Genomic DNA, 24,132 nt, shown 5'->3' on the forward strand with positions numbered 1-24,132 from the left:
GTATTATGTGACCATTTTGGCTCTTTGGGTCCATCCAATGTTACAATGTTTGTTTCCCAGTGGTGATGCTGTATTCCAAGACGACCGGTCCCTGTCCATACAGCTCACATCGTCCAGGACTGGTTTTGTCAGCACGAGGATGAACTGTCGTATCTCCCCTGGCCACCACAAGATGCCATATAATATTATCCAGCCTTTGTGGTGTACTTTGGAGAGGGGGTGGTCGCTATCAACATCAGTGTTGCCCGAACTTGCCATTATTTAGCGGGAAGAATGGTATAAGATTTCCTTGAAAACCATACAGGACCGGTATTTGTCCATTCCGAGACATCCAGAAGCTGTTTTGAACGCCAACGGGTTTCCTACACCGTATTAGGCGTGCATTGTGCTTTTGGTGTTCTTATGTTTTTGCCTACCGCATGTAATTTATCTTTCACTCAGAAGCGAGCAAATGACTCTAATGTTCTACAGTAAGGGATTGAAACGTTACAAATTTGAATTTTGGAGGTGGGGGTCAGAATAATAGAAATATGAGATAACCAGGGCTGTTGACTAGAGCTACATGAACTCAGACGAGTTTGGAAGATAAGAGATACTGACAGAAGTAGGGCATTGTTGCCATATTTATTCAAGATGGCGGATCCAACATGATGGCCATAGATGTTGCAACATCGCACTGACATCATGGCGGGAAGTTCAAATTTTGGCAGGAAAATAGGTCAATTGGGATACCTCCATTAACCTAGCACAATTCGTATTCCACACTGTACAAAATCATCACTTCTGCATAGTGCATATAGGTCTCGGCCACTAGACACTCATACATAAACCGTGAAGACAGACATATCCCAAAAACATAAGCAAAACTGAGTATAATCGTAGCACTAATTATTTCCCGTGAGGTCGGTTGGTCCACCGCAGCCGACTGTCACGAGTCAACCGCCCCCGCACACGATGGCCTGATGCGCGATCAGAGCGCTCTCCAGAAACAGCAGTCCCTCTCCGAACTGGTGGACGAAAGCTGGGCTGGTTCCCCCGGCACAAAGGTGTTACTGTTTCCAGCGCCCAACTGCTTGCTTGCTTACTCCCACGCTTTCCCCAGCCATCTCGAGTCTGGGATTACAAAAACATGTATTTTCACATAGTTTCCTAGAATATGATGCCACTTACACGATAGTTCACGGTGCCAACCACATAGCAGTATGCTGTCGACTGCTTTCCCACTACAGTTCCGAAGATAAAGAGTGGAAATTATACCTCTAGAAAACCGAAACTTTAGCGATGTTCAGCGAGGCGGAACGTGTTGCAAACCACTGAGTAACTAGAAAGTTATTTCGTCTGCAAACATCTTTAGGTGAAAACTCAAAAGAAATAGAGGAAACTAGTAGTTCGACACGTACTTTTTTAACAGCTACCGATGTTAATGATATAACAGAATTCAAATCATCCTTCTACTTTGAAAAGTCAACTCTCACGTCTAGATAACCATCAAATGTCTTAGGAAACCAGCCACATATCTATCATTGCACCCACAATTAAATATTACGATTGCAGCCTCAATCTGATGAGATTCGACAAATGGAAATACCCCCTCCTTACGGATGTAGCTCTGTAAATATAAAAATCTGTACCATTATTTGACTGGGCATATTCACTCTCCTTAAGGCTATCGCAGTTTTCCACGGCAAATATATCTTCCCCTTATGACAGAACAATTCATTTTCTTCGCAGATGTCGGAACAATGACCACAGTACACATACTTTATAAGCCTACTAAACACATAGAATCTATTACACATCTCCTACTAAGTATAATACTTTGCCAGTAACTTCATCCTGGTGACACCAAACAATACTGAGTGAAAATCCCGATGGATGGATATCTCTTTTTTTTCGATTGGTGTCAATGTGTCTTAGAAAGAGAGACGTAATCGACTTATATGTGACTGGCTATTACAAGCTTAATCGCAACGGCTACGTTACTATCATCGTGCATAAAGGAAATCATTCTTGATTCTACAGGCACACACAAGTATCGCCAACGATATCTGTGTTAAAAACTATACAAGCTTTATAAATCTTGGTATGGTATTGCATCCGAATGAGTGGTCTTTCACGCAAATACCACGACATTGCATATAGACCGTGACTGTTGGGTTGCATATTAACAGACCGAAAGCTGGTGGTGTAACCTAGTAATAAGATCACTGAATTTAGAAAGTGATTCCGCTGATAAATGTGGTATAAATCTCGTATTTGCAACTCCCTCAAGTCGCCACTAGATATTTCTCATGCTAACAAACAGCACTCTATCTCAATGCCATGTCAGATAGTTCAAATGGCTCTGAACACTATGGAACTTAACTGCTGAGGTCATCAGTCCCCTAGAACTTAGAACTACTTAAACCTAACTAGCCTAACGACATCATACACATCCATGCCCGAGGCAGGATTCTAACCTGCGACCGTAGCGGTCGCGCGGTTCCACACTGTAGCGCCTAGAACCCTTCGGCCACTCCTGCCGGTGACATGTCAGATGTTCTGCGATATATCCACTGGATTATAGGCAAGGTGGATGATGGTTGATTGAGAATGATCACATACAGTAGATGGTGTGCTATGTAATGAATCACATAAAAAATGTAACAGTGGATTGAGGTTGTAAGAAATATACAAAATTCTATGCCAAATATGAAGGCTTTTCAGTTTTATAATGTTACACTTTCCAGTAGACATGCTGTCTACATTTTGGAATCAAGTCTTTCCATTCAACCACATAACTGTGTTGGATCCTATGGAGATGTCTTTTAATGATTACAGGTACTAGTGAATGATATTTGTGTCACTCTCATACCTCGAAACGAGAAATCTTTTCCGAACCTATCTGCTAAGGACGCCATACAGTAAAACTCCAACGTGGTTTTAGACAGTCCCTCTGCATCATATAACTGCTCCTCAGTTTCTTCCCTGTCATCCCTGCCCCTTTATCCATTTGATCATCCCAATTTAAGTTGGAAATGAGCAGCAATCAGAGAGCGCTATATCTACCACCTTCTGCAGCCCATGGAGAAATAATGTGAGCTGAGGTAATGCGACAGGACCATGTTTTGATCATTCGGTGCAAATGGGAACATGTTGGAGCTCTGCCAACTGTGTACTATGTGTAAGGCCAGCACCAAACAAAGCTTTCCCCTGCAACACAACGTAGTAGAAAAGATAGTACAAGTAGTTATGCGAACTGGAAGAAGGATGGGGATTTTGCTACTGCACTGTGGTATGTCTCCAAACTACATACAGGTACTGCAGTCTGAAGGAGGTCTGCACTCCTTAGAATTCGTTCACGTCTGGCACCCAAACATTCTCTCTATCAGTGTTTTTTGTACCATCCAACAGAGAAATACTATGAACTATAAAAGCTCCACTAGCTTCATCCAGCTGAGAATTTGATAAGATTGTACCACATCTCTGTCTTTTGATATATTGGGAAACAAATCCCATAGGTGTGCTGACGTCGAGTATATGTGATGAGCCTATTAAATACACAGTTTTTGCTCTATTGGGGCAGGTGGCCAATGCTTGAAGTCACCTGCACAGATCAATGTAAAGTTTCATCACATGTACTGGAGGACACCACATTCCGGAGACTATCAGTCGTGAGAGAGAGTCCCTGTGTTGTTGTTTGATACATTGTTGCTCTTCTACTATAACAAATGCAAGCAATGTATGTCAACAGCTTTCTTCACCACCATACATTTTGTTTCTTCCACCATGACTTCGAGGTCAATCTCAGGTTCTGAATTGATATTGACATTTTTCGATCCATTGGCTCTCACTGAAAGCTGGACATTGTCATGTAAATTACGATGGTGAGTCAAATGAAAATCTTAAATTTGTAATAACAAATCGAAATTTCGCGCCGTTATCCTTTAAGTTGGTAAGCTTGCTACAAACAGCGTGCAGATTGGCCTGTAGGTGGCAGCATAGTGCAGATGCACACATACCGTCGCAGTATCAGTATACAGATGGCCGCCCCACTTGCAACTTGCACCACGGAAGAACAGCGTTCTGTTATTCGGTTATTTCGTAGTGAAGGTGTGAAACCTATTGAAATTCATCGACGTATGAAGGTTCAGTACGCTGATGCATGTGTGTCACAGCAGCAAGTCTACGAATGGAGTAGGTAGTTCGCAAATGCTGTGACTTAGGTGGAAGATGCTCCTCGTCCAGGTCAGGCACAACGAGTTGTGACTCCACAGAACATTGCAGCAGTTGAAGCCATAGTGAAGGAAAACCGCCGAGTGACACTGAATTCCATTGCAGCATGTTTACAGATTAGTCATGGGTCAGCACACCACATTGTGCATGATGTGCTCCAGTTTCACAAAGTGTCTGCAAGATGGGTGCCACGGAAACTGACTCCTGAAATGAGAGAATGACATGTTGATGCTTGTGAAGAACTTCTTCGGCACTTTGAACGAGAAGGTGATGGCTTCCTTGCAAGAATCGTTATTAGGGACGAAACCTGAGTTCAGTTCCACCAACCGGAAACCAAGAGAGCGAGCAAGGAATGGCGCCATTCCTCATCACCAAAACCAAATAGGTTTCGAACAGAACCATCAGCAGGGAAGGTTATGCTGACTCTCTTTTTGGACGAAAAAGACGTCATTTTGGATGCATGCCTAGGGGAACCACTGTCACCAATGCATCATACACAGATATCCTTAAAAAATCATCTGCGGCCTGTAATCAAATAAAAGCAATGTGTATTGCTGTTAGCAGGTGTCCTTTTGCAACATGACAATGCAAGGCCCCACACTGCCCGTACAACAGTTGCAACAGTCACAGACCTGCATTTTGAGTGTCTTCCTCATCCACCATACTCACCAGACCTTGCGCCAAGTGATTTCCATATGGTTGGAACACTCAAAGACGCAATGGGGTGAAAGAAATTCCGTTCTGATGAAGAGGTACGCTACGCAGTGCATGAGTGATTGCGCGGACTACCAAAAGAATTTTTTTCTAAAGGAATTTATGCACTTTGTAAGCGCTGGAGGACTTGCATTGAGCTTGGGGGAAATTATGTTGAAAGGTGATACAGCTTTGTACCACTACTGCACAACAAATAATATTTAAAAAAAAACATTTAAGGTTTTCATTTGACTCACCCTCGTATGTTCCTGCTGCTCCCACGACACACATGATGATTGAAATAAAAGACAGAGGTGGTATTTCTTACCGACAAAAATGTGAAAAACTTCACAGCATATGAAAATTGGAAGAGTTGTGCGCCACTGAGGAGCGTTTCCAAACAGCTGTCCAAAGGTGATTCGTGTCCTCTACGTTTAAACTGATATTTCACAGAGATGGTTAGCAGATGTCTTGGTGTTCCATTTCGATATGATTCCTCATATTGCATCACTGTGTTGGCCATCCACTGAAGGTGTTGTCCCCACGAAGACCCTCTCTCCATCTGAATCAGGTGATTTCAGTCAATCATTATGTGGTAATCAACAGCGTACCAGTGGATGGATGGAATGGAAAAGACACCGTCAATGTACTGTAATAAGCACCACAGTTGGTCAATTTTAGCAATTTTGCCAGTTCTTTTCCATAATTTCAGTGCCAACCAGTGACACATCAGCATGCTTCTCAATTTCTGGATCATCGCTAAACCGCCCCTCCATTACTTTGCTAGTACCATATCCTAGATTGCAAATGTAGATACATGACTGTGCAGAACGCCCATTCATTTTTAATTCTCGAACATTTACACCAAAGTATACCAGAGAGCATTCTGTACCGATCTACATATTTCTAACACTTCGATCATAGGGCACAATTTACATTTACGATTGCCCATTTTTGCCTATACTCATGGGAGTCACAGAGCATCCTTGCATTCTTACAAGGGAACCTCCTCATCGCACCCCCCTCAAATTTAGTTATAAGTTGGCACAGTGGATATTTCTTGAAAGACTGAACACAGATCAATCGAGAAAACAGGAAGAAGTTGTGTGGAACTATAAAAAAAATAAGCAAAATATACAAACTGAGTAGACCATACGCAAGATAGGCAACATTAAGGATACTGTAAGCTCAGGAGCGCCGTGGTCGCGTGGTTAGCGTGAGCAGCTGCAGAGCGAGAGGTCCTTGGTTCAAGTCTTCCCTCGAGTGAGAAGTTTACCATCTTTATTTTCGCAAAGTTATGATCTGTCCGTTCGTTCATTGACGTCTCTGTTCACTGTAATAAGTTTAGTGTCTGTGTTTTGCGACCGCACAGCAAAACCCTGCGATTAGTAGACGAAAGGACGTGCCTCTCCAATGGGAACCTTGTTACTGACGTCGCGAGCTATGTTTGCTGTATTCATATTGCCCACGGAATACATCTCACGTATTTAATGCACTCTCGTCCAATGTAGCGAACAGTCAACTGCCAGCCAGGGAGCCTCGTTAGCAGGAATATTCTGTCTTCAGTGCGCTGTAGTCGACTGACGTCGTGCGTTTCGATGTTTGTCTAGGTGTAGCGTCCCCATACTACGGCTCAGTTACCTCGTATCGGACCGACGGACGGACGGAGAGATAATAATTGTCTGGAAATAAAAAATTAAACTTTTCACTCGAGGGAAGACTTGAACCAAGGACCTCTCGCTCTGCAGCTGCTCACGCTAACCACGGGACCACGGCGCTCCTGAGCTTACAGTATCGTTGATGTTGCATATCTTGCGTATGGTCTACTCAGTTTGTATATTTTGCTTATTTTTTTCATGGTTCCACACAACTTCTTCCTGTTTTCTCGATTGGTCTGTGTTCAGTTTTTCAAGGCCTATCCACTGGTCCAATTTATAACAAAATCTGAGGGGGGTGCGATGGGGAGGTTCCCTTGTTAGGATAAAGTTAGAGATTGAAAGATCATCTCACACTGATTTGACCAACCCTTTCTGCAAACACTTTCACCGATTTAATTTGCAGCTGACCAGAAGTAGGGGGCTACATTCCAAGTCCTGTGAAGGAACTGAGCAAGTTGAGTCTATAAATGCTGTTCACGAAGACTGTTCCACACCTACCTTACTCAACAGCAACCATCCAAGTGCACCAGATCTCTCCAGATGCGCGCATGGCGAGGAGGCTAGCACTCCCTTGTCCGTGTATGGTAGATATGAAAGCGTTGTTACAGACGGTTAAGAAGAAACATGTGGTTTTATGCGTTTTGTAGGTCCAGACAGATGGACTTTGAAGGATTTCACTTAAATCAACTGTGTTATCAGTTCTAAATATTGTTCTAGTGTCCAACATGTGACATACATCAACCCAGCAACTATGATGACAAACTTTAAGAAGATGAAAGTACTTTTTTCTACATTAAAGAAAAAACCGGGGTCTTTGTGACACGTGTATAATATAGCTTTCCAGAGGTATATAGCATCCACTGTTCACATCTGATCATGGTTCAGAAATTATGCTATGCTCGAAACAGTCCTGTAAAATGATTGTCTGCATTGGAGAATGCCTCTTACAAGGGATCAGACAAATGCATAGCCGCAGTGTTTGATATGTGAACTTACACGCCACTAACTTCATAAACAGGACATATGTCAAGTAGATGTATAAACACAGGGATTACACTACCTCACAAACATCTGCCACTAACAGAGTCACTGTAGTTATGAAACTGAAGACTCAATTTTATGCTCCAAGATGCGGCAGGTGAATGTAGTACGTCGCATAATGAGATATGATTTTAATGGCAGACTGATGATGCATTCTAGAAGGGGAAGATGTTGCTGCAGGTCGCCTGTCACGCTTTTAACCCCACTGGAGATTTACTGTATGGGTCCTTAGCAGATACGTTCAAAAAAGGTTATTAGTTTTGAGACAGTGGCTGTAATCATTAAAATACATCTCCATAGGATCCAACACAGGTATATGTTTGAATAGAAAGACTTGATTCCAAATTGCAGACAGAATGTTTACAAGAAAGCGTAACATTATAAATCACAAAAGCTTGTGTATTGGTCGTAGAATTTTGAACATATCTTATGATCTCATTCTGCTGTTGCATCTTTTAAAGTGATTCGTCCCTACTGTATGTGATCATTCTCAATCAACCATCATCCTCCTGCACCTATAACCCAGTGGATATATCACAGAACCTTTGACATGGCACTGAGATAGAGTGCATTACAAATACCGTTTGTTAGCATGAGAAATATCTAGCGGTGACATGAGGGAGTTGTAAATACCGGCTTAATACCGCGTTCCTTAGCGGAATCACTTTCTAAATTCGGTGAGCATCGTGATTTTATTACCAGCTTACACCAATGGCGACGTGCACTCGCGCTTTCAGTCTATTAATACACACCCCATCGATCACCATCTATATTCAATGTCGCGGTATTTGTGTGGAAGACCACTTCTGTCGGATGCAATACCATTCCGCGATTTATAAAGCTTGTATAGTATTTAACACAGATATCGTTGTCGTTGCTTGTGCGTGCCTGTAGAACCATGACTGCACTTTTTTTTAATACAGGTTGACAGTAACATACCCACTGCAACCGTGTTTTTAACAGCTGGTCGCTAATAAGACGATTATGCCTCTCTTTCTAAGACTCACAGATACCGCTGGCGATTTTCGCTCAGTATTGTTTGGTATCACCAGTATGAAGTTCCTCCAAAGTATTATACTTAGTAGGGGACGTGTGATAGTTTCCATGTGTTCAGCATTCGTATAAAATGTGTCTACTGTGATCATTGTTCCGATATGGGCAAAGAAGTAGGATTTGTCCTGTCACAAGGAGAGGTGTTGATCTGATACGGAAATCTGCTATAGCCATATGGGAAGTGAAAGATTTTTTACGTGGAAAATTGTGCTCAGTCATAAGAATGGTACAGATTTTCATATTTCCAGAGCTACATCCGACGGGTGGGGGTGTTTCCGATACTTCGCTCACTGTCGAATGTCACCAGGTAGAGGCTGCAATCGTAATATTTAATTGTAAGTACACTGATAAATATGTCGCTGGTTTCCTAGGGCGGTTCTGCGTGGTGTGCGGGGCGCGTGGCGGCCGTACCCTATGGCCGGAAGATTTAAATTTCCGGCTTACAGCGGCAGTCTTCCGAACTCGACAGGCTGGGCACAACGTGCAGCTGACCTAACTGTGTCGCCCTCTAGATGGGTCAATAACGAACTAATACTTAGTATGTGTTGGGCAGCTTTCTGATAACGGCTGTTGGTAGTATTCTTCGCGGAAATGTGAGAAGGTACAATACGGACAAATGTTTTGTGCTGGACAGTTATTCCCTCCCAAGCAAGTTGTCAGGTTGACTGGTTGTACCGCAGTTCTACATATTTCCCGTCTTTATGTGGTTGAGAGGACATTGATTGTGATGTGTTTTGCGTGAATCTATATAGTGGAAAACAGGTGGAAGAGACGTTTGTTGGTTCCCTAGACATGAGAAACAGTTTAGTTGACATTGTAAAGTAGAAGGATGATTTGGAACTGTTATATCATTGATATTGGTATTTGTTAAAAACTAACAATTTCTTTTCGAATTTTCACGTAAAGAACTTCACAGACAGTTAAGTTTCTAGTTACTCAGTGGTTTATGGCACTTTCCACCTCGCTGCCACCGAGCGAGGTGGCGCAGCGGTTAGACACTGGACTCGCATTCGGGAGGACGACGGTTCAATCCCGCGTCCGGCCATCCTGATTTAGGTTTTCCGTGATTTCCCTAACTCCCTCCAGGCAAATGCCGGGATGGTTCCTTTCAAAGGGCACGGCCGACTTCCTTCCCCATCCTTCCCTAATCTGATGAGACCGATGACCTCGCTGTCTGGTCTCCTTCCCCCAACAAACCAACCAACCAACCACCTCGCTGCACCCCGCTTAATTTTTGGCTTTCTAGAGGTATAATTTCCACTCTCTATCTTCTGAACCACGCTGTGCAAGCGGCGGTAGCATACTGCTATGTGGCTGATATCGAGAACTGTCGCATAAATGGTATGATATTCCGGCAACCCACGTGAAAATAGACAAGTTTTTGTAATTCCAGACTCTGGAGATGGCTAGGGAAAGCATTGCAGGAAGCAAGGAAGCAAGTGGAGGCCAGAAACAGTAACGCCTTCATGCCGGGGGGAACCAGCCACAGCCTTCGTACACCAGTTCGCAGGGTGACTTTCTGTCTGTGGACGGCGCTCTAATCGTGCATCAGGCCATTGTGTGCGGGGGCGGTTGACTCGTGACCATCGGCTGCGATGGACCGACGGACTTCGTGGGAAATATCTAGTGCTGCGACCATGTATGTTGCATGTACTTACGTTTTTTTGAGATGCGTCTGCCTTCGCGGTATATGTGTGAGCGTCTGGTGGCCGATTACTATATGCAGGATACAGACGTGATGATTTTGTACGGAGCAGGATACGAATTGTGTTTATAAGCGATATGGTAATCGTTTGTGGTGATGTAGCCTGGTTGGAGATCGGTTTCCAACGGAAAAATCCAAGCTTTCCTCAACAACAACAGAACAGGGTGTATTGGGGGATACTTTCCACATTTCATGGTCTATAGACCAGTTTTGCAGCCTTTAATTGTCAGTGCAAGATGACTACTGTATGTTTTTTTCTGATCTGCACAAAATAGTTTTGCTACTGAAAGTCTCGTAATTTGTCCATCTGCAGAAAATGTGGGACAGTCCTCTCACATTCACAGCAGCAGGCAGTTTTGCTTGTAAACGGAGTAAGAACCATCGGTATGCTTCAATCACAGGAAGTTCCATGACGTCAGTGAGTCGAGACATCCTTTGTGTGAGGCATAGGAGCCATTGGAGACAGGTTCGAACAAGACAGGGTCAAGGTATTATGATGTATCCTTTATTCAAGTGTTTAGCGACAAGTCCAAGCAGACCACCCATCTCTGGTTTGGACAGGCGGGATGCTGCCCCCCCCCCCATTGTGGCTCAAGATCAGCTGCTGTAGGACATCGAAAATTCACTGAAGTTCCAGCGATTTTCTCTTCTGTAGTGCAGTGCTTCGAAATCTGTTTGTGTTTTTTTCACTACCTGTTGTGGGATTAGAAATATGTCATGAACTTTTAGGCATGTAATTGTTCTTATTTTCCCGTCAGTGATTAGATATCAGTGCTCTTCGAGAAGTGAGGAAAATAAAAAATAAGCGCCTTAACGCCCCTTACTCCAGCAGTAAATATAAACTAAGCTCAGTCACCGTTTAAGAAAAGCGACGAACACCACAGTAGCTGTAGGACTCAGAAATGTTTCTTTCTCTCTGGCAGTGCCTTCAAACGAGCAGCTAAAACTCTAGAAGTGTTGAGCGTTCTGTTTAGTTACAGAGATATTTATTTCTGCTTCCAAATATCGTCGTTTTACCATGTAAAAATCAGATATTGCAGCTGCTATCTGTTTCGCGATTTATCTTCCACAAAAGCGTGTGAAGCGTCTCAGGGATGAAGACTGAGAATTTTCACAAGTGTACAGCGATCTTTTCAGAGTCTGAGTTCAAGTGTGGCGGTATACACCGCAAAATTGAGGTAAACTACTGTGCAGCGATCTTTTTGAAAGTGTATTTAGAGACATATTCAATTGAATTTAGTTACTCTTGAAGCAGATCGAGCTCAAAGACGAAGAAAGGATGTGGTATTTCCCGCAAAAGCGCGGGAAGTGTCTCAGGGACTGTTTCAGAAGTGTCCCACAATCTTTCTTAGATCACGTGTTCATGTGTGATGGTGAGGTATTCCTCGGAGTAAAACGTGTATTCACATCGCATATTGTTTACGTATTCTTGTGCCATTTGGAGAACGCTTTCTCTCTTTGCGCAGTTGTATGTTTGGGACATCTTCAAGATTTGTTTGTGACAATATTCCGCACCTTGCTTAAACACTACTCCAAAAGCAGTTCTTGTTCAAGTACAAGGGTCATCCGTGTGTGAAAAAGAAGGCTGAGGCATTTCCTGCTTAGCATGCAGGTGTCCTGTGGGTACTGCATGTCAGTGCTGTGAGCTGTTGCGTGGTCTCTTCCAGCAGGCACAGAGACCCTGTGCAGGGAATGCGCGCACCTGTGTGGGTGAACTTCTTGCCTCTTGCACTTTGGAAGACTGATTGGACTTTTATCGAATGATGTGCAGTTACAGCGCACTCACTGATCAGCATGAGTTGTGAAGTGTAACGTAGCCCGATCCTGCAGCATCTCCGTTATTTTCTGAGGTGTATTTGTTTTCTTCATACACTCACCAAAAATATCATTGCTTTCCAAGCACTGTGCAGGTGGGCATTGATGCAGTCCTTACCTGCATGATTACAGCTAATATACCCCTTCTCCAGCACAGACATCTCATCCGTTTAACACATAGTACAGAACAAAGAATTATGTCTGACCTTTTGGGAAGCGCACCGCAGACTGAGCGAATTTGCCGTCTTTTTCTCTGGCCCACCAACTTTGACTACATCGCAGAAAGAGAGAGGGGCACAGCCAACAGCAGCCTGTGATGGTGGTGTTATGAACTATACCAGTTGGACTCTGGACTCAAAGGTGAACACACTCAAATTGTTTGAGTGAACAATATATTGCAATGTATACGAAATAAACTTGTGAGGGGAAGGGGTGAGGGAAGAATGGACTTAGGTTAGTTGAGGACTTCAACTGAACTATTTTCCTGCCAAAATTTGAACTTCCCGCCATGATGTCAGTGCGATGTTGCCACATCTTCGGCCGCCATAATGGATCCGACATCTTGAATAAATTTGGCAACAATGCAGAGAGGGGTGAAAGTTTCTTCAATCACTATCTTTCGTATTTATAAATTGACTGCCGTTTTCTCTGCCACTGTCCCCATCATTCCTAGTGCTGGGAGACATCATGAGAACCTCTCTAGGACCCACTCAGAGATCTTAATCAATTCTTCAGGGGAATACAACTCTTGGTCATATCTGCTGTTCTTGGTTTGAGATGGACTAGGACTATTTGTCCTTTCGTGTATTTTGAAGCAGAACTACTCGTATTTGTTAAATATTTGCACAGAAAGGAAAGGTCTAACAAGGAAGACTTAAAACATACCGTTCTTGAAGTGTTTACGCCTTCACGAGATAAGAGCGACAAATTTACAGTGTCCTTCTGAGTCCAGGAAAACAGAACAAGGAAAGCCTGTGCTTCCTGCTTGCAGGCAGGATCAGTGTCATTGTGTGATTTTCTGTTGTCAGTAAGTTTGTAATTAATTAATACCATTGTGTCCCATGGATCCGTGTAATAATTCATAAGAATTATTTTTGAAAGAATCTCTATCCTTAGCAGAGATACAGTACAGAATATTAAGACAGAAATGCACATCAACAAACAACTTTAAAAATCTTTGAAGAAAAATTTAATTTCCGAAAGACGGTTAGTATGAGAGAATTTTTCTCCTTTTTTGACATACCTTACATGACTCACTTCTTTTGAGCGCTTCGTAGCGAGCTTTAACGCACACCTGGTACAAATGCTACTACTACTACTGGTTAATCCGCCTCAGTTACACTATTTCGGCGATTGCTGCGGAAACAAGGTCTCCACATACACGTACACCATAATTACCCTACCACGCAAACATTGGGGTATCACTCGTCTGGTATGAGACATTCCAGGGGTGGGGGTGGGGGGAGGGGTGGGTGTGCGGAGACGGGGGTCCACTGTGGGCCGAACTGCACAATAACTCTGGGTTCGGTGTGGGGCGGTGGCGAGATGATTGACTGACTGCTGTGTCCTGTTGTGGTTTTGTGAACCACTGAGGGCTACGGCAGGATGAACCTCTCCGTCGTTTCTAGGTTCCCGGTTCAATACACACACAATAAACAATACACTACCACTAGTAGTGGTAGCTTTATTCATCCATGGATCATTTTTACGAGGATATTGGACATGTCATCGTATGACAGCTTAAGAACAAAAAATACACATATACGAGTACAAACAATGAGTTAGGGCTAGTTTGACAGGGATCGAGCAAGTAGTTTGCAGTAATTTTTTTAATCATTTGAGGAAACTACATAAATTGTAAACCAGGATACCTGGCTGGGGATTGGAGCCTCCATCCTCCCGAATACAAGGACTCTCTGTTAACAACGACAGTTTCGCAGTGTCGCAATGTACTAATTTGTTTATCTAAGGGGCGATTAAAAAGTTTCCGTTCGAAGGCCATACAGCCCACAATCGGTATGCTAATCAGGCAAAATAGCCGTGAGCATTGAGGCACTCACTGATGCACCAGGTTGAAGATACCCGTTGCATAAAACACCGTGTCCAGTCACACAAAGAAGTCCGTAACCGGCCGCTGCACATCCTTATCCGACATGAAACGTCGACCCTTCATAACCTTTTTTAGGGACCGAAGGCGAGATAATCGCTCGAGTAGAGATCAGGACTACAGGGCGGGTGCTCTAGTGTCTCCCTCTTGAGTTGACGTAACTTCTGCATCACATTTGCGATATGGGGACGGGCGTTATCGTGAAGCAGCGGCACCACTAGTCATTGGTTGTCCACAGCGCTGATAGTTCACGTTTCCGCACTTACCGCACGGACGTCGTAATGACACGAATGCCACACTAATCCATTTCCTACTTATCGGTGCTTATATTCCCTCACTAGAGTCGCTCTACTTTGCTTATACGCCGCAACCATCCATAAAAGGGAAACTTTTTGCTCGCCCCTTATGCATACTTGCAGAGAAGTTAGTTCATAACATAAAAAGCTAGAGCTACATCTTTCATTTCCGAATATAAATCACTGCATGAATACACTGTACATGCACTATAAGATGACATCAGGATCATGAGAATCATGTTTGTTTAAAATATAATCACCTCAACTTCCCATTTTCTTGCCCAAAAAAGGAGCCAGCATCCTTCCATTAGGACATCACGAAAGAGCAATCGACAGCAACTACAATGTCTTCGTTTGACGTGGCTCTCATCAAAATGCATGTGCACCCGTCAATTGAGGTCTGGCCACGGATATCCTCAAGACACAGCATAGAGGCTTCTTCCTTTAGGATTAGCTGTGTTTGTGTAGTGGCCTTTAGAGGCAGCGAAACTTGAAGTTTTCGATGTCGCGAGACATCTTTTCAGTGGTAGGTATTATCGATGGATCATACACTGACTAATCAGGTTGACGATACGATGCAATTTGAGAAAGCATAAGAAATAAACAGAGCCTCTGTGATCTTGTAGTAACTTTTCTACTTCTTAAAATAGGGGTTGCAAGATTTCTCGGGCTAGAAATCTCTCACAATAATGATCTTATTATAATTTTACACACACACACACACACACACACACACACACACACACTGGCATTTGAGTGCGTTTCTGACTGTATTTACGCCTTCACTGTTGCTGGTCTGCCAATCCTTAGTTCCTATTAACATTATAACAATGATGTTTAGGTACTGAATGAGGCAGTTTTTGTTTTTCCACACGAGTTTCTTCTCAGTTTACTAATGCATCATGAGCGGCCTGAAATACATTAAAAACTATCATTTGTATGGAGCACTTTCAACTTACATATTCTACTTTTCCACATGCAAATTGCAAACAGTTCTGAACTAGGCACCTTTCGCTCATGTGAGGTAATATCAATGCAAACACCGTAAAGTAACAAAATGCATACGAAGCAAGAGGCGCCTAGGTGAACCCTATTTGTAACATACATGTATATAACGTAATATATAAATGAAAGTGCTGCTTACAGATAACAATTTACACTGAAGAGCCAAAGAAACTTATACACCTGCCTAATATCGTATAGGGTCCCCGGGAGCACGCGGAACTGCCGCAACAAGATGTGGCTTCGACTCGACGAATGTCTGAAGTAGTGCTGGAGGAAACTGACACCACAAATCCTGCAGGGCTGTCCATAAATCCGTAAGAGTACGAGAGGGGGGGGGGGAGCTGGAGATCTATCTCTTCTGAGCAGCACGTTACAAGGCATCTCAGATATTCTCAGTAACGTTCATGTCTTGGGAGTTTGGTGGGCAGCGGAAGTGTTTAAACACAGAAGAGTGTTCCTGGAGGTCCTCTGTAGCAATTCTGGACGTTTGGAGCGTTTCATTGTACTGCTGGAATTGTCCAAGCCCGTCGGTATGCACAATGGTCATGGTGATCAGACAGGATGCTTACGTACGTGACACCTGTTAGAGTCGTGTCCAGACATGTTAGGTGTCCCCTATCATTTCTGCTGCACACGCCCTACACCATTACAGAGCCTCCTCCAGCTTGAACAGTCCCCCGCTGACATGCAGGGTCCATGGATTCATGAGGTTGTCTCCATACCCGTACACGTAAATTCTCTCGATACAATTTGAAACGAAACTCGCCCAACCGGGCAACATGTTTCCAATCATCAGCTGTTTAATGTCGTTGCTGACGGGTCCTGGCAAAGCGTAAAGCTTTGTGTCGTGCAGTCATCGAGGGTACACGAAGGGGCCTTTGGCTCCGAAAGTCCATATCGATTATGTTTCGTAGACTGGTCCGCACGATGACACTTCGGGACAGCCCAGCACTGAAATCTTCAGCAGTTTGCGGAAGTCGTCGTTGGTTCCGTTCTTGCAGGATATGTTTATGGCCACAGCGATTTGTTTTATCAGATTTCTGATATTTACGGTACACTCGTGAAATGGTCCCGCGGGAAAATCCCCACTTCATCGTTACCTCTGAGATGATGTGGCTCATCGCTCGTTCGCCGCTTATAACACCACGTTCACACTGACTTAAATCTTGATAACCCGCCATTGTAGCTGCAGTAACTTATGTAACAACTACGCCAGACATTTGTCATCTTATACAGGCGTTGCCGGCCGCAGCACCATATTCTGCCTGTGTACATATTTCTGTATCTGAATACGCATGCCTATCCTAGTTGTTTGGTGCTTCAGTGTGTATGTATTTCAGGCCAAATGGTTTTAAGCACTATGTGACTTAACAACTGAGGTCATCAGTGCCCTAGACTCAGAACTACTTAAACCTAATTAACCTAAGGACATCACACATATCCATGCCCGAGGCAGGATTTGCCTAGAACCGCTCGGTCACAGCGGCCGGCTAATACACTCTTCCGTAAAGTTACGCACAAGCTAGATGAAGGGAGTAGGATATTAAGCACTCGTTGAAAATGAATGAACGTCCGTGAGCGTGTTGCCAGAGGTCTTCCAGTCGTCCACAGGAAGTTGGACGTCAAATGGCGTGATGTCAGCATGACTGTAGCTCCAAATGGGGCTTGCCCGCAGTTGAAGGAACCACAAAAGTCAGCGAGGTTTTACGGCTCACTGTGGTGGTGCTCCACGTTACAGTATGGGCTGGAGACGACATTTGGATGACTTTACGCGAGGAAGAATCATCGAGTAACTGGAAGAAGGACGAAGTGCGACGTGCGTATCGTAGTAGTTCGGTATTTTTCACTGCGTTGTTTCATTTTCATGGGGAACTTTCCGAACCACAGGCACTGCTGCCCGAAGGAGAGGTAGCGGTAGGTCACGGTCGACTACAGTAGCCTGTGTCCACTACATTGCGCAGAGGGTAACAAGGGACCCACGTCGAACAGCGTGTGCAATTGTAAACATATTTAACAGGACTGCAAGACACGCAATCACACGCTGCACAGTGGCAAGGCGACTGCATGGTGATGGTCTCTTTGCCCGGCGAGCAGTACGTTGTGTTCCGTTGACATCCGCACTTCGGGGGCACTTTTGCGATGGTGCCAAGACAATGGGACTGGACCGACGGGGCGTGGGGTCGATAATCTTTACGGACCAGAGCAGACTCAGTCCGCGAAGTGATTGTGAACGTACCCTCACATGGCGAGCGGTGGAAACTCGGAATGCGTTCAAGAATACTGTCGAACATGATCGGTTTGGTGTTCAAGGTGTTGTGGTATTGGGAGCCATAGTGTTTTATGGGGGTAATGACCTACAAATAATTCAACATGTTATACTATATTATTGTCGCACTGTACTTCTTCACCACTGTGCCTTTTTAGTGCTGTATCCAGCTCCGACTTCACTTTTGTAGATGTCAACCTGCGACCGTATTCAACAGCGCAAAGGAAGAGCTCTTGTGGCGAGACGTTATTTGGCGAACGGACTGGCCTGTCTGTTGCCGTGACTTAAATGCCTTCGAGCTTTTGTGGGATGCTTTAGGGAGCTGCAGCACGTCCACATGCATCAACGACCATCCAGTAGCTGTCGAGCGTGCTGCTGGAGGATTGGATCTCCGTACCACAAGAACTCCTTGTTGTTGTTGTTGTTGTTGTGCCTGCCGTAGTGGCCGAGTGGTTCTAGGCGCTTCAGTCTGGAACCGCGAGACCGCTACGGTCGCAGGTTCGAATCCTGCCTCGGGCATGGATGTTTGTGATGTCCTTAGGTTAGTTAGGTTTAATTAGTTCTAAGTTCTAGGGGACTGATGACCTCAGAAGTTAAGTCCCATAGTGCTCTGAGCCATTTGAACCATTTGTTGTTGTTGTGGTCTTCAGTCCTGAGACTGGTTTGATGCAGCTCTCCATGCTACTCTATCCTGTGCAGGCTTCTTCATCTCCCAGTACCTACTGCAACCTACATCCTTCTGAATATGTTTAGTGTATTCATCTCTTGGTCTCCCTCTACGATTTTTACCCTCCACGCTGCCCTCCAGTACTAAATTGGTGATCCCTTGATGCCTCAGAACATGTCCTACCAACCGATCCCTTCTTCAAGAACTCCTTACCAATATTTTTTTTCTTAATGCGACAGAAAGTCGCGTACAAGGATTGATTCTGACAAAAATCATAATCAGTGCTAATAGGTCGCTGCTAACAGTCACAAGATAGTTGAACTCCTTTACTGCATTAGGCATTTCGGGCGTTCCCCATCATCACAGGATCTTTTTTTTCCCTTTATTGATTTTCGATTCCCCCGAAGGGGGTGGGCTGGCAGCAGCTTAGTACGCCGCTCTTCAACATACAGAATTTTTAAGAAGATAATAAACAATAAAAGCAGGCGATAAAACAGTGACTTAACGGTGGAAAATTGTGGAAAGCTAAAAAATAAAACAAAGGGTTGGCTATGCTAATAAATTGCACAGGAAGCAGAGAGGTAAAATAGTAGATAGACAAAAAAAAAACTCGGCGACAGTCTGGTTTCTGTTCGCAAGAGATATAAAAATCACACCCTGCGACAGTATGATTTCCGTTCGCAACACTTCTGAAAAGACGCACAACACTTAACACTCACTGGAAACACTGCATTAAAAAGTCAGCACGAAGACGACACACCACTGCCAAGGGCAGATGGGTGGGAGACCTGGACAGATGAGGGGAAGAAAAGGGGGGAGGAGAGGAAAAACTAAGTGGGGGGGGGAGGGGGGGGGGACCGACGGAGGGAGGGGGCTCATGAAGGGGGACAGGGCAGACGCGAGGGGGAATGGGGAAAGGTAGACGAGGGTCACAAAGTCGCAATACAAAAACATGTAGCACATGACAATATATGGTGTACAAATGATACATATCAAAATACGAAGTTAATTAAAATTTTTTAGATGCAAACAAACTCATTTATAAGATAATAGTGCCAAGTGATCAACATCAATGTCCGTACACCAGCGAATGAAGTGGTGCATCCAAAATTAAGATTAACAACACACACACCAGATGGTGTGCAAACCAGTGCCACTGCATTATGCGCACGAAAGAATTGTTTTTTCGTTTATTCTTACAAATATGGCATGACATTACCAACGAAACCAGGGAAACTTAGACACAAAGGGTCAAAAATATAAAACACGTAAATAAGAAGAATGTCAGAATAATGTTAAAGCGCTGTTATACAGGCCAACGCCAGGTGGTGCAAAAAGCTACTTTCAAAGTATAAAATATGACTATGTTTTACATTGAAAGTAAAACTAAGTAATAAAGCTGACAAAACAACATAAATGAACATTATCATATATTGCTTTCGTTCATGCACAGGGATGTGCTTGAGCCTACCAACTGATGCAGCGCACACATTCAAATTCAATTGAAGTAAAAGGACATTACAGCAAAATGATGAAATTTCTAACCAAATGAATCATTAGTACAATAAAAAATGGCAAATAAAGGAAAGAGTAGAGTGATCATGTTATTAAAAAATCCGGTAATATTACAGAACATATTACAATAAAATGAGAAAATAAATGAATCTGAAATAAGGGACAGATGAATCAGCAAGTCGTCAACAATATTAAAATTCCACTGCCTCCTACTTGCCACCTGTTCATTGATGACAATCTTCAGATCACACCGGCTATATACATAAGTTTCCTATTCCTCAAGAAAGTTGAGGTCCCCACTCATACGTGCAACATGCAAGATATGTAAACCACCTTTAATGAGGGGCAACAGATGACCATTGCCTTTCAAATGACGCCCAAGTGCACTATTATTTTTATAAATGTGCTCCCTAAATCTTGTTACAAAACCTTTCTCCGTCCGGATCATACAGATGCCATCGCAAGATCCAAAGTAGGCACAATAAATAAGTACAATAAAATATGCCAAATAAATGAAAGAGTAGTGTGGTCATTTTATTAAAAAAAATCCCGTAGTATTACAGAACATATTACAATAAGAAGATAAATAAATGAGTCTGAAATAACTGCTGATAATTATGATACAAGTAGGAGACAGATGAATCAGCAAGTCGTCAATAATATTAAAATTCTAGTGCCTCCTGCGGGCCACTTGTTCATTGACGACAACCTTCGACTGAGACCGGCTATGTACGTAAATTTCCAGCTCTTCAAGGTTGCCGAGGTCCATACCATTAAGTCCAACATGCAACATATCTAAACCATCAACAATGAGGCGTAACAGATGACCATTCTCTCGCAAACGCCACCCAAGTGCACCATTACTTTTATAAGTTTGATCCGTAAATCCTGTTACAAAATCTCTCTCTGTCTGGTCTACACAGATGTCATCGGAAGAACCAGACTTGATTCTGCAAACATAAAGTTTTAAAACTTCAATCAGTTTTGTCATCGAAACGATGCCGCAAAACAAGTCCGAGATTCTTTCGTGTGCGGAAACCCAGTTGAATCTTCGCTTTTCTAAAGGCGTGCTCAAGCGTATTGCAACAAGGGCTGAAGTAGCACATGGAAATTCACATGTCTAATTTTGTCCTTTGAGGAATATGACTGACTTTATTGAGAATTTTCCCCCATCTCACGTATGGCCTTTACCGACGGACCACTGGCTTGTCCTACTGTACAGTAATATTTATTTCTTAGTTGACAGCACCATTATCGAAACATATTTTAGCCAACCTACGAAACACTGATGATAAATGTGCTCGTGTGTGCGCAGGAGGGGGACAAGATTCGGCAGCAATAGTTGTAACGTAGCAGTTGGTTTACCATGACAAGTTTGGAACCCATTAAGAAAATTTGGTGAACCATCGGCCTCAAACTTTACCGTGAACTGCACCTTGTCATGCATTGGGGTCGGCCGCTGTGGCCGAGCGGTTCTAGGCGCTTCAGTCCGGAACCGCGCTGCTGCTACGGTCGCAGGTTCGGATCCTGCCTCGGGCATGGATGTGTGTGATGTCCTTAGGTTAGTTAGGTTTAAGTAGTTCTAAATCTAGGGTACTGATGATCTCAGATGTTAAGCCCCATAGCGCTTAGAGCCATCTGAACCATTATTTTTTTTTCGCGCATTAAGTTCGAAGCCGTACAAGTTCGTCGACGTCATCTCTATCGTCGCACCAGGACTGTGCATCCCATCAGAAAAGCGAAGGTTCAGGTGGTTTTCCCCACCCGAAAGAAACTCGAACTCATTTTGCTGTATCGTTTCGACGATAATACTGATAAGTTTAAATACTCAGCTGTTTACAGAATCAAGTTTGGTTCTGGCAATGGCATCTACGTAGGCTAGACGGGGAAAGGTTTGAAACTAGATTCATGGAGCTAACTTATAAAAAAGTAATAGTTCACTTGGGTGTCATTTGAGAGGGAATGGCCATCTGTTGCCCCTCATTAATGATGGTTTAATATCTTGAATGTTGGATCTAATGGCACGGACTTCGAAAATCTTGAGGAGTAGGAAATTTACGTGCATCGCCGGTATGAGCCGAAGTTTGTCAACATACCTCGTAGGAGACACTTGTGTTTTAATATTTTTGACGATTTGCTGATTTTAATAAACATTTTTGGAACAGTGATCAAAATTTAAAAAAAAAATTCTTTTTAAAATTTAGTCTTGATCACACCACGTATGCTACAAGAACATAGGTGACCGGTTTCGGTCATATCACAAGACCATCATCAGAGCTGTAATTTAATTTGGAAAGTAAAAGAAACCTTACTAGATTGACAATAAAATATGACAAAATGCTTATAAGGGTAAAATACAATAAGACTTGTTGTGCACATGGCATCCTTCGAAGATGGTAGGTGGAGCACTCTTCTCAGCTGCTGTGATGTCAACTGGTGCCAGCAAGTGACGGGCATACTCTTGAATACGAAGATGCTCCGCTACCTCTTCTCCCTCTACCTCACGTCAATCAATCAGTGTAAAACGGGTTCACATAGTCGTCAAAACATAAAAGAAAAACCAAGTACAATAATTACACAAAAATAGTTATGTATAAGATTCTCTTTACAACCATGGAACTACTTAAATATTACATAAAATATCAATTAAAAACTTTAAAATAACTGTACATAAGATGTGTACTCAATGTGCCCTCTATGGGCTAAGGTGGTGCTACCACAATGGTTTCAAAGTCAACGATGTTGTGAAGGTCTTCAGCATTACGGCATCATATCGGTATGTGAGTTATGACTCGACTGCAAGTATACACCTATGCTAGATTCAGTCTGTCTGTCTTATATTAACTTTATTTAGCACTGGAGATATATGTAGTAATGGAATGATCAGCTGCAGAGTGGTATGACATTACATGCATTTTTTAAAATGTCATAAAACTGATTTATTAAAAATGGAGTCATATTTCGTAATATTTCTAGTTGGAAGTTTAAGATTGTGATATAAATATTTAAATACTGTTCTAAGGTACATTTCTGCCATGGATGCAACTGGGTCCTATGATTTCTGAACAAAAGAGTACATACGTGTTCATAGAGTTTCGTCAAAGAGATCATACAAATGTTTCTCACGAAAAAGTAGTCAAATACGTATTAGTAAACGATGGTCAGTGCTGTGATCATGACATAATTATATGTAACTGTTGCATAGAGAATACATTCCGACTTACAGCATTTATCGCAGAGATGGTAAATCAAGCAAAGTAAACGGGTGGTCCTCCACTGTTCCAGGTGCTGGGCGTGGTGCTTGGGATACTACACGGCTGGGACGCTTACCTCGCGTACAAGCATTTTCGGGGCATCTGCTGACGTCGTTAATGCCGCACTTACTTCCGGGCGTCGTGTCCACAACTAACTGGAATTTTGGCTGTCTAATATAGCGATTTATTTCCATGGAAACCTCTTATTTTGTATTTCATTTTTTATCTATTTATTATCTTTTAGTAATAAAACCATTATAAAACCATATCATTGTACAATACTGAAGCTCAAATTCCGCTTGGCAATCCAGTGTCAACGACAAACCATCGATGGCGCGTACACATTATTTCCAAAGCTGCCCTGTTCGCATTAATAATACAAATGTATTTTCTCTTCCATGTCGCATTGCTAAGCTACTTGATTACGTAATGAGCGATTTTTAGTTTAATGAATAATGCTTGTGATTTACATGAAGGTTTGAATGTGATCTTAATATTTTAGGTGACCTGGAATAATTTAGTTAAACATGTAAGGAAATGTGGCATCCTTATATTCAGTGGCAGGTAGATTGACATAATTTTTTCTAATGAGATAAACAAGTAAAATAACATCTATGCCTTTTTGAAGTGCAAAACATGCGAACAAACCGGGGAATAATTAGTGAAGAGATTTGCTAACAGGCATACTTACTCGCATTTTTAGTGATCTACTTTCGTCGATTTACTGTAACAATTATACATGCTTCAACATGCACCATTTTCTTCCTTTCATTTGCAGACAGGGGGCTCTGACTTAATGAAGACGAAGGTCGCTACTAGTTCATTTACTTGCAAGATGAGTA

The 24,132-nt window shown here is 43.0% G+C and overlaps 1 protein-coding gene across 1 annotated transcript in view; it reads left to right on the forward strand.

Moving 5' to 3' along the window:
• Nucleotides 1–23,556, forward strand: part of LOC124802892 (protein singles bar) — a 127,344-nt gene extending 103,788 nt beyond the window's left edge. The window contains exon 5 of the mRNA XM_047263952.1: nt 23,322–23,556. Coding sequence (XP_047119908.1) covers nt 23,322–23,399 — 78 coding nt within the window. The 3' untranslated portion in view covers nt 23,400–23,556. The remainder of the gene's footprint in view (nt 1–23,321) is intronic.
• Nucleotides 23,557–24,132: the final 576 nt, after the last annotated feature.

This window comes from Schistocerca piceifrons, chromosome 1, assembly GCF_021461385.2.
Source record: "Schistocerca piceifrons isolate TAMUIC-IGC-003096 chromosome 1, iqSchPice1.1, whole genome shotgun sequence".
Taxonomy (NCBI): Eukaryota; Metazoa; Arthropoda; class Insecta; order Orthoptera; family Acrididae; genus Schistocerca; species Schistocerca piceifrons.